This window comes from Cebidichthys violaceus, unplaced genomic scaffold, assembly GCF_023349555.1.
Source record: "Cebidichthys violaceus isolate CVI_PGR_0920_01 unplaced genomic scaffold, fCebVio1.0.p SCAF_5, whole genome shotgun sequence".
NCBI classification, from domain to species: domain Eukaryota; kingdom Metazoa; phylum Chordata; class Actinopteri; order Perciformes; family Stichaeidae; genus Cebidichthys; species Cebidichthys violaceus.
In genome coordinates, this window is record NW_027176705.1 from 19,449,243 (window position 1) to 19,463,081 (window position 13,839).

Below are 13,839 nucleotides of genomic sequence, written 5' to 3' on the forward strand. Positions count from 1 at the left end.
GCAAGCTTCCGGTACACTTTGGCACAGGACATGTAGCAGCCAAGTACCGAACCACCGACGTTGCGGTTACCGGACGACCCTCTCTGCCCAATGAGCCACGGTATTTATAATCGCACAGTTGTAAATATTTTGTATAGAATGGAAAAAACAACAACTCCATCGACAACCACAGAAGACAGCCGGACAGCTCTGAGGCTCTGAGGTAGGCCTTCCCAGGTAGTACCTGGCTTCTCGGAGTCAATGATGACGGTGAGTGTTTGAACTGAGGTTAAGACTCAGTCGTGCTTTTGAGTCCTTCTATGAGGGGCAAGCCACAGGGTTGTAACCCTAACCAAAACCCTAACCCTAACCCTAACTCTAACCCTAACCCTAACCCTAACTCTAACCCTAACCCTAACCCTAACTTCTGACATGCGCCCCCGGTGGGTGCTACGTCTGTAAGGGCAGGTCTGTGGGGGCAGGTCTGTGGGGGCAGGTCCGTGGGGGCAGGTCTGTGGGGGCAGGTCTGTGGGGGCAGGTGGTTAGGGTTACATCCCTGTGGCCCTCATAGAAGGACTCAAGAGCACGACTGAGTCTTAACCTCAGTTCAAACACTCACCGTCATCATTGGCTCAGAGAAGCCAGGTACTACCTGGGAAGGCCTGCCTCAGAGCCTCAGAGCTGTCCGGCTGTCCTCTGTGGTTGTCGATGGAGTTGTTTTTTTTCCATTCTATACAAAATATTTACAACTGTGTTGCAGCCATCAACTGCAAGCTTCCGGTACACTTTGGCACAGGACATGTAGCAGCCAAGGACAGAACCACCGACGTTGCGGTTTCCGGACGACCCTCTCTACCCAATGAGCCACGGTATTTATAATCACACAGTTGTAAATATTTTGTATAGAATGGGAAAAAAATAACTCAATCGATAACCATTTTGTTATTGTTAATGTTATTTAATATGTTAAGATGCTTTATTACAGGGAGCACTCACTAAAATCCCACATAAATATATTCAGTGTATATATATATATATATATATATATATATATATATATATATATATATATATATATACCTCCTGTGTCTTATGGAGGACGAAAAATGTCTTAAGTATAAATAAATAAATGCATTAATAAATGTATAACTACTTTTATTTTTGGTCCTTAAAGTTTATTTTGATGCTCAATTTGTTGTACTTTTACTTCAGTAAGACTTTGAGTAAGTACAATTTGAATGCAGGACTTTTACTTGTAAAAGAGTATTTCCACCATGTGGTGGTATTAATACACATTTGTATTAAGATGTAGATGTGTCCCTCCAGAAGAAGCTGCATCCACCCTCTGGCTCCTCTGTGATGAACAACGCTCACATGCTCCTGCTGAAGCATGGTGGGTCTGGTTTCCTGTTTGTTTTAGAGAGATGTACACGCTGTCATACACACCATCATTCCAGCCCACGTACAAGAAGATATTCATTTAATGACATTCTGATTCTCGTCTGTTTCCATCTCACTGATGGATGAAGATGAAGAGCTGGAGAGACGATGCTGAGTATCTCTCCTTCAAAGCAACAAGTGCAGCGCTGTGAGTAAACAGTTGCTGTCTTTTGTTTCTTTGTTTCTACCACCTGAAGATTTAAAATCAGTTACAGTTCAGCCAGTATTCTATTCAGTATATATGATCTATTTTTTGTTTGTGTTTAACAGCTGTTTCTGCATCATCATCATCATCGTCATCAACAGCCAGACAACAACAGGCTTCAGGAAGAAAACAATTCTCATCCCACATGAAGCATGACTTGAAGCGTTCTCATGTTGACCGTGTTCTGGTACTGTTTGTGTTGTTCTACTTGTTGTCCTAGTGACTCTGAATTGAAACCAGTCATGATGAGAGTACGTATCACTCTGTTTTCTTATATAGATAAAAAGAAAAAATATGTATATGTGAAACTTCTGTGTTACTAACACCTGAATGCATGTGTTTGAAGTGTGCCATGTTGCTTCACCTGCCTAGGTTACATCATACTGAATATTAACCCATTGAAACATAAACACACGTGTATGAATGAAGTATATTCTTTATATATTAATGTGAGAAACAGTCTGTTTCATTGGATAAGGCTGAGAAAGGCAGGTGAAGTAACCATACTAACAGTAGTGTTTGTATGTTGTCAAAAAATAAATGACTGACATGTTTTTTTCTGTTGTAGAACCATCTGCTGCACTGGCTGCACCAACTCCTCTGAAGGGTTCACAAGTAGATGGTAAATGCATCTAACATTTAAACATGTCCGTCATATTCACTGTGCTCATATCCGTTATAAAGCATTGGTTCTGGTTTGTGATCCTTCTCTCCTTGCAGCCGCCGCTCTAACTGTGAAGAGACCAGTGCCTGTTCCCCAGGAGCTCATGTGTCTGCTGCCAGAAGGAGCGGCTCGTCCATCAACAGTTCCTGGTGTGCATTATTTGACCTGTATTTGCTTCTTAAAAATATCCATATGTGGTGTCCATCAAAACTGTTGTTAATTCTTTAAAGTGTGTTTCATTGTTGTAGATTAGATACTGCTGCACTGTATTCAGACAGAAAGTAGGCAGCACTCCAGTGTCCAGCTTGCTGAGTTTCACAGACTACAGTGTAGATGTCATGTTACATTCTTGCTTCATGTTACTGTCAATAATAATAATAACATGTTTAATATTCTCTCTAGTGTCAGAGGCACCCCTGATTTCTCCTGAGACCGGTCAACTGTCTCCTGCACAGAGAGATCAACGTTAGTATTAGAATGTTTTTCATGTCAAAAAGATTAAATCAAGTCGCACAAAAATGGTACTAATTAGCCCTGTTTATTCTTGTCTGACTAGGTGAGCCATTACCCAGGCCGTTAGCTGTGCCCACCCGTCCTCCTCCACAGCTCCCTGGCTACGACCAGGAAGTCAGCCAGTGGACCTGTTCGCAGCAGCAGAGGATCTGGAAGACAGAGCTGGAATCCATGGGTCTCTGGCCGGGCTCCTTTCCTGTGCGCAACCTCATGAAGATGGTGTCATTGTGGCGTCTACCTCCCCAGCCAGAATTAATCGACAGCGTCTCAGATCTTCCTTCCCCAAAGTACTTTCAGCTCCATCCCTTCTTCATGTGGAAGCCAGAGAATGAGAACTTAATGGCTAGACTGAGGAACAATTACACTCTGCCGTGCATTGAAGGTTGTGCCCGGCCTCAAGTTGTCTCTGCAGGTGTTGGTAGACCTCGTGCGATTGTCGGTGTCACTGGACAGTACCACCTGTTGTCATCCAGGCTGTGCTGCAAAGTGTGCAGGAAGAGGTGGTACGCTGACAACCCAGTGTGGCTGGACAAACTCCCAAAGAGGTTCACAAACCTGTTGCCAGAAGTACTGAGCTACAAGAAGGCCATTTGTAAATCGGTCATGGACGAGCTCAGGCGGACAGGCAACTCACCCACCGACATGGCAAAGCAGATCATGGAGATGATGCGCCTGAAATTTGAACGTGCTCACCTGGCCTACCTCCTCAGCTGCCAAAACATCATGGATGCTGAGGCAGGAAAGTACGACCAAAGAACCATCACTCAGTTCATCAGACAGGAAACCAAGCCAGCTCCCTTCAGAGAGTACGCTGATCCAGTTGGCTGGAACGGGATCTCTGTGTCTGCTCACTACCTGACCGACTGCCTGCTGCACGAGTACCAACACCAGGAGAGTGCCATCAAAAAACTCCTGCAGGATACCTTTGGACAGGCTCTCCGCTCAGACCACACACGCAAAGTTGCGAGGAAGGTCACCTTTTCATCCGGCACCATGTCCTCGTATGCGGTCATGAATGAGAACTGGATGATCCTTTCATGGGTGATGGTGCAGTCGGAGACAGAAAAGTCCCTGAAGCCCATGTACGAGGGACTAGCACAGCGCTACAGCACTGCAGGCATAGAGAAGGCACAATACCAGTGGGTAGACAGGTAAATTATAATCAGTACTTTTTACCATCATTGGTGACACAAACAGCTCAGAATCACACTTACATTGCTTTTCATATTTCCAGTTTGATGACAGAAAATCCCTTTGCATTCATTTTATTGTGATGACCATATACACTGGACTACACATGGTGGTTGATATGACTGCTCATTCATGGCTATACTTTGTCTATATTTTTTCTTTCAGGGATTGCTGTGCAGCATTTAAGGTGGCTGAATCGTTTGCAGGAGAGCATCTGAACTGGGATTCTTGGAGAACAACTGATGCCATTGTTGCCGGGGCCACTTCTGGTAACCTGCTGAACACCTGTGCATCAAGATCCCACTTCAGTGCAAACATAACTATCAAGCTGGACTTATTCCACTGTATGAGGCGGTTCCTCCGTGAGTGTGTGTCAGAGCATCATGCCCTGTACAGCTCTTTTGCTCAGTTGCTGTCTGCAGCTTTTTCTGTGGTGGATCAGGAAGACCTGCAGAGGCTTAAAGCTGCATATGCCTTCTGTGGAATTCAGCCTGCCAACCCAACCAAGCCCCACATTCGCGAGCACTGCAGGACCAGGATTCCACAGCCTGAGGAGCTCATCAAGAGGGTTGAGGGAGTTTTCCAGCAGTTTCACCTCGCGAGTGATCCAAATGGCGCTCTTCTCTTCAAGCCCTCAATGCTGAAGGCATGGCGGATTCAGCGGGTGCACATCCTGCGAAGTTGCCTGAGTGATCCTGTGGTGGAAGGTGGGACTTTGTACAGGTATGGCGGAACACTGCAGCTGAACCATGTGCAGGGTGAAGGGGCCAAAGTTCCTGTTTGGATCCCCATCAGAGGCACGTCTCAGCAGGAGGGCTATCACTTCCACCAGGCTCAGTGGGTCACTGGAACACGTGTTTCCACAGAGCTGTTTCAAGCTCAGGGGATGACTGGGGTGGCACGGTGGAACTACCAGCGCCTGGTGGACTTGAAGCAGCCAGGCGTTCACCTCCCAGCTGTCTTTGATTCGGCATTGGTTGCACAGCTCAACGCGGTCTCTGAATGGGTGTTGGGGCAGGTCAAGTATCCAGCTTTTCATCTCACTAGTAGAGACACTGGAGAGAAGTTTGGCCTGGAATACGTTGAGCCTGGTTGCCGCCCAGTTCTTCTAGACTGGGACAAGCACAGGAGCAAGACAGACTCCGCCCAGGCCCAGAATTCACCTCCTCAAAGCGGCCCGCCCGCTGCCCAGACTGCGCTTCCTCGGTCATCCTCAATGGCACCGCCCAAGTTGCTTCAGTTTTCTCCATGCCCTGCTGCTGATTCTGCTGCCAAACCAGAAGTGAATCCCACTACAACAGGTAAACATCTAACAGACAGACAAAGTAGTGCATCAGACTTCAGTTGGTAGTAACTTGATTTTATTCATATTTAATGACAAGCGTAATGGATGATTCACTTTTCCTTTTTTACGCAATGTGACAATATTGTGCAATTGAAAACATGTACAAAAACATACCAGTCAGCCATTTATCTAAAAGCGGAAAGTGTGTTTTCACCCATACAAGTGTATGAATTAGGGCTTTTCCCTTCTGTAGGTCAGAATGTCTTATTGTACTCTGTCTTTTGTTTTTATAGAAACCACACGTCGGCCGTCTCTGCCCCTGCTGTCCTCACCAACTGGCGCCCGCACTGGACCTGTGAAGACAGGAGGGAGAGTTTTTGTGTTGGACCACAAGCGATGGCCGGCCCCCATGAAGGCAGCCATCGACAACCTGCTCAATATTCACCGTGGGCAGAAGGACATGCTCAGGCTTGTGGACCAGGACTATGCTGCTCTAGTTCACAACTCCTGTACAGACCCCAACAGCATGCTCCACCCAACAACAAAACTGCACATGTCACTGTATGTAAAGCACCTGAGCAAATTATTAAACACCAGCTCATCTTTGAACATCAGCCCAGAAAAACTGCAAGAGAGGCAGGAACTCTGGCACTCTCTGACAGAGGGCAGTGAGACCACCAGTGTGCCAGTTGGGACCATGCCCGTTGCAGTCATTAACCCACCTCCACCTGTTCAGACCCTGACTCAAGCCTCCATTGAGGAAATAGTACGAAACATCATGGAGAAACAGCAGCAGCAACAACAACAACAACAACAGTCAAAGGAAAAGAAGACCCAGACAAAAAGGTGTCTTTCTTGTGGCCAGCCAAAGTCCAGGTATGAGAATGATGGTTCGTCTATCCACTTCTTCTTCCAGCAGGGCCCTGTCAGATACTTTTACTGCTCCACGAAAGTTTTTAAAGCTTATGGTGCAGACGGTCTGACAAACCCAAGAATGCCCTTTGTCGACTTTGCAGAGACAAAGTTCTTTCAGCTGGAACTGGATGCCACAAGGAAAAGGGTGGAGGAGAGAGGACAGCAGAAGAGGAAGAGGACTGAATCCCATCCCACAGGTCGTAAGTGCGGATTCTGTCAGATGGAACTGAAGCAGGGCCCAAACAGTCCCCATGTTCATACGGGGTTCCCTGGACTAACAGGGAAGTACATTTACTGCCCTGGTAAAGTCTTTTCCTTTTACAAAGACCAGGGCATGGAGCAGGAGATGACCTGGACTGAGTTCCAGAGGTCTCCTTTTTATGAGACAGAAAAAAAGAGATGGGAGGTTGAAAAGGGAAAATAAGAGACATGAGTGTTTTGTTGTGTATATACTGTATATATTTGCTCATTTTTTACTGGATTTATTATTATATTTGTTGTACATATTTGTGTTTTGTATTTGTGACCTTGCACTATGGGCTCTGTGTTCAACATTTACTGTCCCTGTTGTGTTTAATAAATATATTTTGTTCACTAATGTTTACATGTCTCAATAATAAGTGAATCATTATAGTGAACAGTAAATAAATATTTAATTGAAGTAATTAAGTGATTGCAATTTAAATGTTCATAATTAGGAAAACTGCAATATAATAGGTTAATAGCCATAAATAAATCATGCACTTGATAATATGTCTGCCACTACAATCCAGTGATAATCAGTAAATGGTAAAGTTGGATACACATTTCTTGATTCATAAATAGCTCTTTATCATTGATGAGTGGCTTTGCCCCAACTGAGACTCGAACCTGCGTCCAGGAGCTGAAACCAGCACTGTAAAAGTGGACTTTGAGCACCTTGGACAGCGTTAATAATGCTGCAATTTCATTGGCTGTCAGCGTATGCCAACTATATGCGACTGGCCTCCGCGTGACAAGCAGAGACACTGTCCACTATACTAACGAGGACTGCTCCAGTAGTACTTTTGGCTAGGAAAAAAAAAAGGTGCCGCTGTTCCGGCCTTTAAAGGGAATTCTTAGAGCTATACAAGGGAGGCTTTGAGTTTAGTTGACATTTACTGTCACTCAATGACACAGCATCTGTGACTGAATCCATTCAGAAATCATGTTGTCTGGCATCTGAAATGTTTGCAATCAAGTGTGAATGTTGCATGAGCTTGGGCACATGCGTAAAAGTCATTTTAAGCAGTTTCCGTAGGGTAGTGGTTATCACGTTTTCCTCACACACAAAAGGTCCCCCGATCGAAACTGGGCGGAAACACTGTTCTTTGTTCCTGCTTACTCCACACAATAAAACTCTACTTAGAGGAATTGTCAGTAAATTGGATAATAGGTACAACTCCCCCAGTGTTATCTCTTCCTCCACACAATCAAAGTCTTTTGAGTTGCAATCCCAGCAAACTGGATGAAAAGAAGCACTATGTGAATAATGTTTTCTCTCAGAGATACTTGAACTCTGTCATTTGGGGCAGTCACTCACTCCCACCTCGGGGTGAGCAATACTCCACTCTCTGGTTGCGAACCACGGCTTCGTACTTGTAGGTGCTATCTGTAATACTGACTGCTTCACACTCGACTGCAAACTGCCCCAGTGTGTGCTGAAGGTCACGGCCTGATGAAGCCAACAGATCAACATCATCTGCAAAGAGCAGAGAAGCAATTCTGAGGTCCCCCAGCTGCACCTCGAGTTGAGTTGGTCGGGATCCGGAATTCCTCACAGGGTTCCACCATTTGACAATACCCCGAGTCAGGGACAGCAGTTCTTCTCCCTTGTAGGTGCCGACTCTCATCCCAACCGCTTCACACTTGACTGAAAACTGCCCCTTGTGTGCTGCTCCTGAGTAGTCTTATTGTTTGCCAGAATTTCCTTGAGACCAACCATGGCCAACCATTCCCCCCTAATCCAATGTGTGGTATGAATATCACATTTCATGGACAAATGATTTCAAATATCAGCATGTTGGCAGTGATGAATTTTCCATTCTGATGAGCCGTAAAGACCTTTCATGCATGCTGAGGTAGGTGATCATATCGTCAATGTGAAGCGGTCTCTGACAGGAGGAACACGATTGATATGTCACCATGATCTGTGTTAAATGGCTGTTTTCTTACTTGCAGCTGGTAGAAAACTCCCCGTCAGGGAATCGAACCTTGGTCTTCCTCGTGACAAGCGGAGATCCTGTCCACTATACTAACGAGGACTGCTCCAGTAGTACTTTTGGCTAGGAAAAAAAAAAGGTGGCGCTGTTCCAGCCTTTAAAGGGAATTCTTAGAGCTATACAAGGGAGGCTTTGAGTTTAGTCGACATTTACTGTCATTCAATGGCACAGCAGCTGTGACTGAATCCATTCAGAAATCATGTTGTCTGGCATCTGAAATGTTTGCAATCAAGTGTGAATGTTGCATGAGCCTGGGCACATGTGTAAAAGTCATTTTCAGCAGTTTCCGTAGGGTAGTGGTTATCACGTTTGCCTCACACGCAAAAGGTCCCCCGATCGAAAGTGGGCGGTAACACTGTTCTTTGTTCCTGCTTACTCCACACAATAAAACTCTACTTAGAGGAATTGTCAGTAAATTGGATAATAAGTACAACTCCCCCAGTGTTATCTCTTCCTCCACACAATCAAAGTCTTTTGAGTTGCAATCCCAGCAAACTGGATGACAAGAAGCACTATGTGAATAATGTTTTCTCTCAGAGATACTTGAACTCTGTCATTTGGGGCAGTCACTCACTCCCACCTCGGGGTGAGCAATCCTCCATTCTCTGGTTGCGAACCACAGCTTCGTACTTGTAGGTGCTATCTGTAATACTGACTGCTTCACACTCGACTGCAAACTGCCCCAATTGTTTCAACAGAAATGGAAGAAATGGTTGGAAGATCTTGAAAGAGTGAAAAGTTTCAAGGTCAGTAGATGCTTCAAACCTAAAGACTTTGGAGACACAGCATCTGCTCAATTGCATCATTTCTCTGATGCCAGTGAAAATGCATATGGAACTGTAACATACATCAGGAGGCAAAACAACAAGAACAAAGTACATGTTGCTTTCATACTTGGCAAAGCCAGGGTGTCTCCATTAAAACAAGTGACTATCCCTCGCTTGGAACTGACAGCCGCTGCTCTTGCTGTCAAAGTGGACAAGATGCTACAATCAGAGCTACAGCTTCCTTTGGAGAAGTCACAATTCTGGACTGACAGTACATCAGTACTAAAATACATCAAAAATGAGGACAAAAGGTTCCAAACATTTGTTGCAAACAAAATATCAACTATTAGAGAGGCATCACACACTTCACAGTGGAGATACATTCCTACAGCACAAAACCCAGCAGATGACGCCTCAAGGGGACTGAAAATTGAACATTTGGTTCAAAAGAGATGGATTGAAAGTCCAAAGTTTCTGTGGAAAGCAGAACAAGATTTGTCAATGCACTTCTTGGATTTGGACATTGCTGAGGACCTGGAAGTTAAAAGGAACTTCACAATAAATGCAATTGTCACTGAAGATGATTCAAGTCCCACGCATGAACTGATTACTCACTTTTGGAGACTCACAGACACACATTTATTGTGTGTTTGTATATATATATATATATATATATATATATATATATTATACACACTATAGTAGTCTTGGAAGCAATGGGAAAAAAGGTAGTTTGTGTTCCAACCGCTCTCCTAACCTTTATATTCAGGTATCCCTTTTTCGACACTATCACTCACCTGTACTAACTTAGACCTGCCCCAGACCTGCTATGTCCACAGCAGTGGTCATTGGGGGGTAACCTCGTTACCCCCCAGTTGACTTCCTGCTTCCTTACAGTGCAGTTGCTTTGCTGCTTGCTCTTGCCTCTGCTTACATTTTCTTGCTTTTCTTCTTGTTTTTTCTTCTTGTTTTTCTTCAAAACATTTTTCTCTCTTCACTCTTCAACGTTTGAGTGGAGACAAATCCAGAAAGTCGTTGAGTTATATGGGTTGTTAGCTAATGCTAACTAGCAGCTAAGCTAAAGCTAAGTAGCAGCAAGATCCCTCCCTTGTCCATGGACGACTACCTCAAACTCCTGCAGAAGATTGCAGTCTTGGAAATAAAAATCCACCGACTAGAAGTAAACGTGGAGGTAAATGGACTGTGTGGGAATGATACCACTTTACCATGGACTCAAAACATTGGACAAACGGAAGCGAAGACACAGCTAATTAGCACCACCAGGCCTACCAAGAAACAGGAGGAGAGAGCAGATAATGTATCTTCAAATGGTAGTCCTCCCTGGAACTCTCTCGGTGCAAAGCCGAAGAGAAAATCATACCCTCAGGATGTGGGTATGAGACGACTAACAGGCAGAGCACAGCGCCCTGAGATTTGTGATGCGACTGGCTGGCCTGCACTAATACACAGACAGAACTCCTCCTCAACCCCTGCACTCAGACGGACAAAGCCAAGGACAGCTGAGAAAAAACAGATTTCAAAACAGATTTGCTCCATTGTCGCAGGATCCTAAATCTCCATCTGATGACCTGGATAAGCAGCTATCTTCTCAAAGCAGGGTAAGAACTGTGAGTAAATGTGAGAGTAAAAGGCCACAGGGAAAGCTAATGACTGGGCCGGAGACTCTAATTGTTGGTGACTATGCTGTAAAAGATGTCAGAATGATGTGCAGCAAGAATACCAAAATACTCTGCTTTCCGAAAGATACGGTCTCTAACATGAAAGACAAAATCCTGGACATTGTGGCTGACCATCCCACGGTGAAAAACATCATTGTGCATACAGGAAGCTGTGATATTGTGAAACAACAGTCTGAAGTTCTGAAACGAGACTTTATTGATCTGTTAAACAGTTAGCTCTGCCGAGGCTGAGGTGTTTATCCTCTTCCACCAGTCAGAGGAGGAGACGAAGGATTCAGCAGGCTGTTTGCACTGAACAAATGGCTGTCAACTGCATGTACTGACCATTCAGTACATTTTATCAACAATTTCTACCTTTTTTGGGGGCGCAGGCATCTTTTTAAGGCACATGGAGTTTGCCTGAACAAGTCAGGGGTAAAACTATTTACCTCTAACCTATTTTTCTTCCTGCGTCACCCGTCTGTTCCCACTGCCAAGGACAAGAGACAAGAGGAATCTAAACAAGAGATAACCACACAGCATTGCCGTAGAGACCTTACAGGAAGGATGCCCCCGCCTAACGAGAGCCAAGAGGAGGAGCCTCCAACCTCATCATCAGGGGCCGCCTCTGATCTCCCACTTTCCCCACCCTTCCGAGAGGAGGAGTCTTTACCTCCCTTCCCAGCACTACTTCCACCCCCCAGACTCCATCCAGGTCCCTTTCCTCTCTCACACTCTCCCCATCCTCCCCCCACCTGGAGTTCACCGACCACATGAAAGAGCTGGTCATTGCTGGAACCAAACACACTCCTCGCCCCTCTCCTCGACGTACAGTTCCAGCCCCGCAACTGACTCTAAGTCCAGTTTTGACACAATTGGCGAAGGTAAAGCGCCGTGCCCCTCTCCCACCTCCACTACTGTCTCCCCTACATGATAAAGGCAATAATTGATATCTTCCGGGTCCAGGCTACAAGGCTAATGACACCAATGATTCTCTCCAGCAAACGTATCAAACTTAACATTCATTCCTCGTCAGCCTGTCCAAATAAATTGGGCAAATAAAGTTTTAACCACATTAAACTTAACTTTATTAAATGTCAGGTCTCTGTCAGGAAAAACATTTTTAATAAATGATTTTATTGTTAGGCACAAACTGGACATTTTGTTTTGAACTGAAACATGGTTAAACCAAGATAACAGTGCAGCTGTTCTTATTGAATCAACACCTCACAACTTCAGTTTCATGAGTGAAACAAGAGCGCATAAGAAAGGTGGTGGAGTTGCTATTTTATTTAATGATTCTCTTCAATGCAAGCAGGTGTCCTTTGGTCATTTTAACTCTTTTGAATATGTGGCTCTGAATTCTACTCAAGCTTTATTCCTAAACATTTACAGACCACCTAAATACTGTGCAACCTTCTTTGATGAGTTTACTGAACTGCTGTCTATAATCTGTATTGATTTTGACTGTGTTGTTATTGTTGGCGATTTTAATATCCATGTTGATAATCCCCAGGACAGAGGGTCTATAGAACTATGTGGTGTCCTTGAAAACTATGATCTGACTCAGCATGTGACAGGACCCACCCACAACAGAGGACACACTCTGGACCTAATCATCACCAAGGGTGTAAACATTTCCAAGGTTGCTGTGACTGATGTTGCACTCTCTGATCATTTCTGTGTTTTCTTTTAGAGTGCAATCTCCTTGCACTCAAATGTCCAAACCGAGGTTGTGACAAAGCGTTACATCTCTGAAAACACCAGTGAACTGTTTATTCAGAAGTTCTCCTCCACACCAGCCCTCTCTTGCATCTCAGTCAATGAGCTTGTAGATAGCTTCAATTCTAAAGTTAAACATGTTATTGATGCCATTGCACCCACTAAAGTGAAGGTTGTCTCGGGTAAGCAAAGATCTCCTTGCTACGCTGGTCAGAATAGAGAAAAGAGAATGTCGGAAAGCTGAACGCAGGTGGCGAAAAACAAATCTCCAGGTTCACTGTGACATCTATAAAGAGAGACTTCGCAATTATAATTTGGAACTTAGAAATGCAAGGCAGTCCTTCTTCTCTGACATCATAACTAAAAACAATAACAATACACGCGCCTTATTTGCTACCGTCGACCGGCTAACAAACCCTCCAGTGTCAGTAGCTGCTGAGCTCCAATCCACCTGGGCATGCAATCAATTTGCCTCATTTTTTACTGACAAAATTCAGAAAATTAGACAAGCAGTCAGTGCCTCCACACCAACCACAGGATATGTGTTGTCCCCATCTCTGAATAATATCCATTCAAATATCATGCCACAATTTCATTCAATCGACCTTAGAAGCCTAGAAGACATTATTCAACATCTGAAGTCATCCTCCTGCTGCTTGGATATTCTACCAACACACTTTTTCAAAAATATTTTGAGCTGCTTGACCACTGATCTTTTACAGATTGTAAACACATCCCTTCTCTCAGGTGTCTTCCCACAAGCCCTAAAAACTGCAGTTATTAAACCACTCCTAAAGAAGGCTAATTTAGACTCCGCAACAATGAAAAATTATAGGCCAATATCAAACCTCCCACTTTTAAGTAAAATAATTGAAAAAGCGGTTTTTCAACAACTGAACAACTTCTTGGCTGTAAATAACAGTTTTGATGTCTTCCAGTCAGGCTTTCGACAGCACCACAGTACTGAAACTGCTCTTGTTAAGGTTTTCAACGACATCCACTTAAACACAGACAATGGCAGAATTTCAGTCTTAGTATTAATGGATCTCAGTGCTGCATTTGACACGGTCGACCATGATATACTACTAGAAAGACAAAAAATCTGGGTGGGACTCTCTGGCACAGCACTCAACTGGTTTGAATCCTACTTGAAGGACAGAGAATACTTTGTGTCTGTAGCTAATTACACATCAGAGCTGACTAAAATGACATGTGGTGTTCCCCAAGGTTCAATACTGG

General features: G+C 44.4%; 1 protein-coding gene across 5 annotated transcripts; it reads left to right on the top strand.

Annotated features, from left to right (window-relative positions):
- On the top strand, positions 1 to 6,751 carry LOC137887591 (uncharacterized). 5 transcript variants are annotated; one of them, XM_068730689.1, is made up of 12 exons: positions 1 to 100; positions 740 to 848; positions 1,306 to 1,372; positions 1,509 to 1,567; positions 1,690 to 1,811; positions 2,193 to 2,246; positions 2,345 to 2,437; positions 2,691 to 2,753; positions 2,845 to 3,952; positions 4,158 to 5,293; positions 5,571 to 6,153; positions 6,294 to 6,457. In XM_068730689.1, the coding sequence occupies exons 7-12, from the start codon at positions 2,392 to 2,394 to the stop codon at positions 6,373 to 6,375; spliced, it is 3,018 nt and encodes a 1,005-aa protein (XP_068586790.1). In that variant the 5' UTR covers positions 1 to 100; positions 740 to 848; positions 1,306 to 1,372; positions 1,509 to 1,567; positions 1,690 to 1,811; positions 2,193 to 2,246; positions 2,345 to 2,391; the 3' UTR covers positions 6,376 to 6,457. The 5 variants fall into 5 exon arrangements, with proteins under 5 accessions (XP_068586790.1, XP_068586787.1, XP_068586788.1 ...); XM_068730686.1 differs by having other exon boundaries at positions 1,286 to 1,372; positions 5,571 to 6,751; XM_068730687.1 differs by having other exon boundaries at positions 1,292 to 1,372; positions 5,571 to 6,751.
- Positions 6,752 to 13,839: the final 7,088 nt, after the last annotated feature.

What these genes read in the sequence shown, in the direction of transcription:
- LOC137887591 (XM_068730686.1), top strand. Translation starts at nt 2,392, where the DNA reads ATGTGTCTGCTGCCAGAAGGAGCGGCTCGTCCATCAACAGTTCCTG. An exon ending in TCCTGCACAGAGAGATCAAC is followed by an intron (nt 2,754 to 2,844) that starts GTTAGTATTAGA and finishes TTGTCTGACTAG; the next exon opens with GTGAGCCATTACCCAGGCCG. An exon ending in AGTGAATCCCACTACAACAG is followed by an intron (nt 5,294 to 5,570) that starts GTAAACATCTAA and finishes TTGTTTTTATAG; the next exon opens with AAACCACACGTCGGCCGTCT.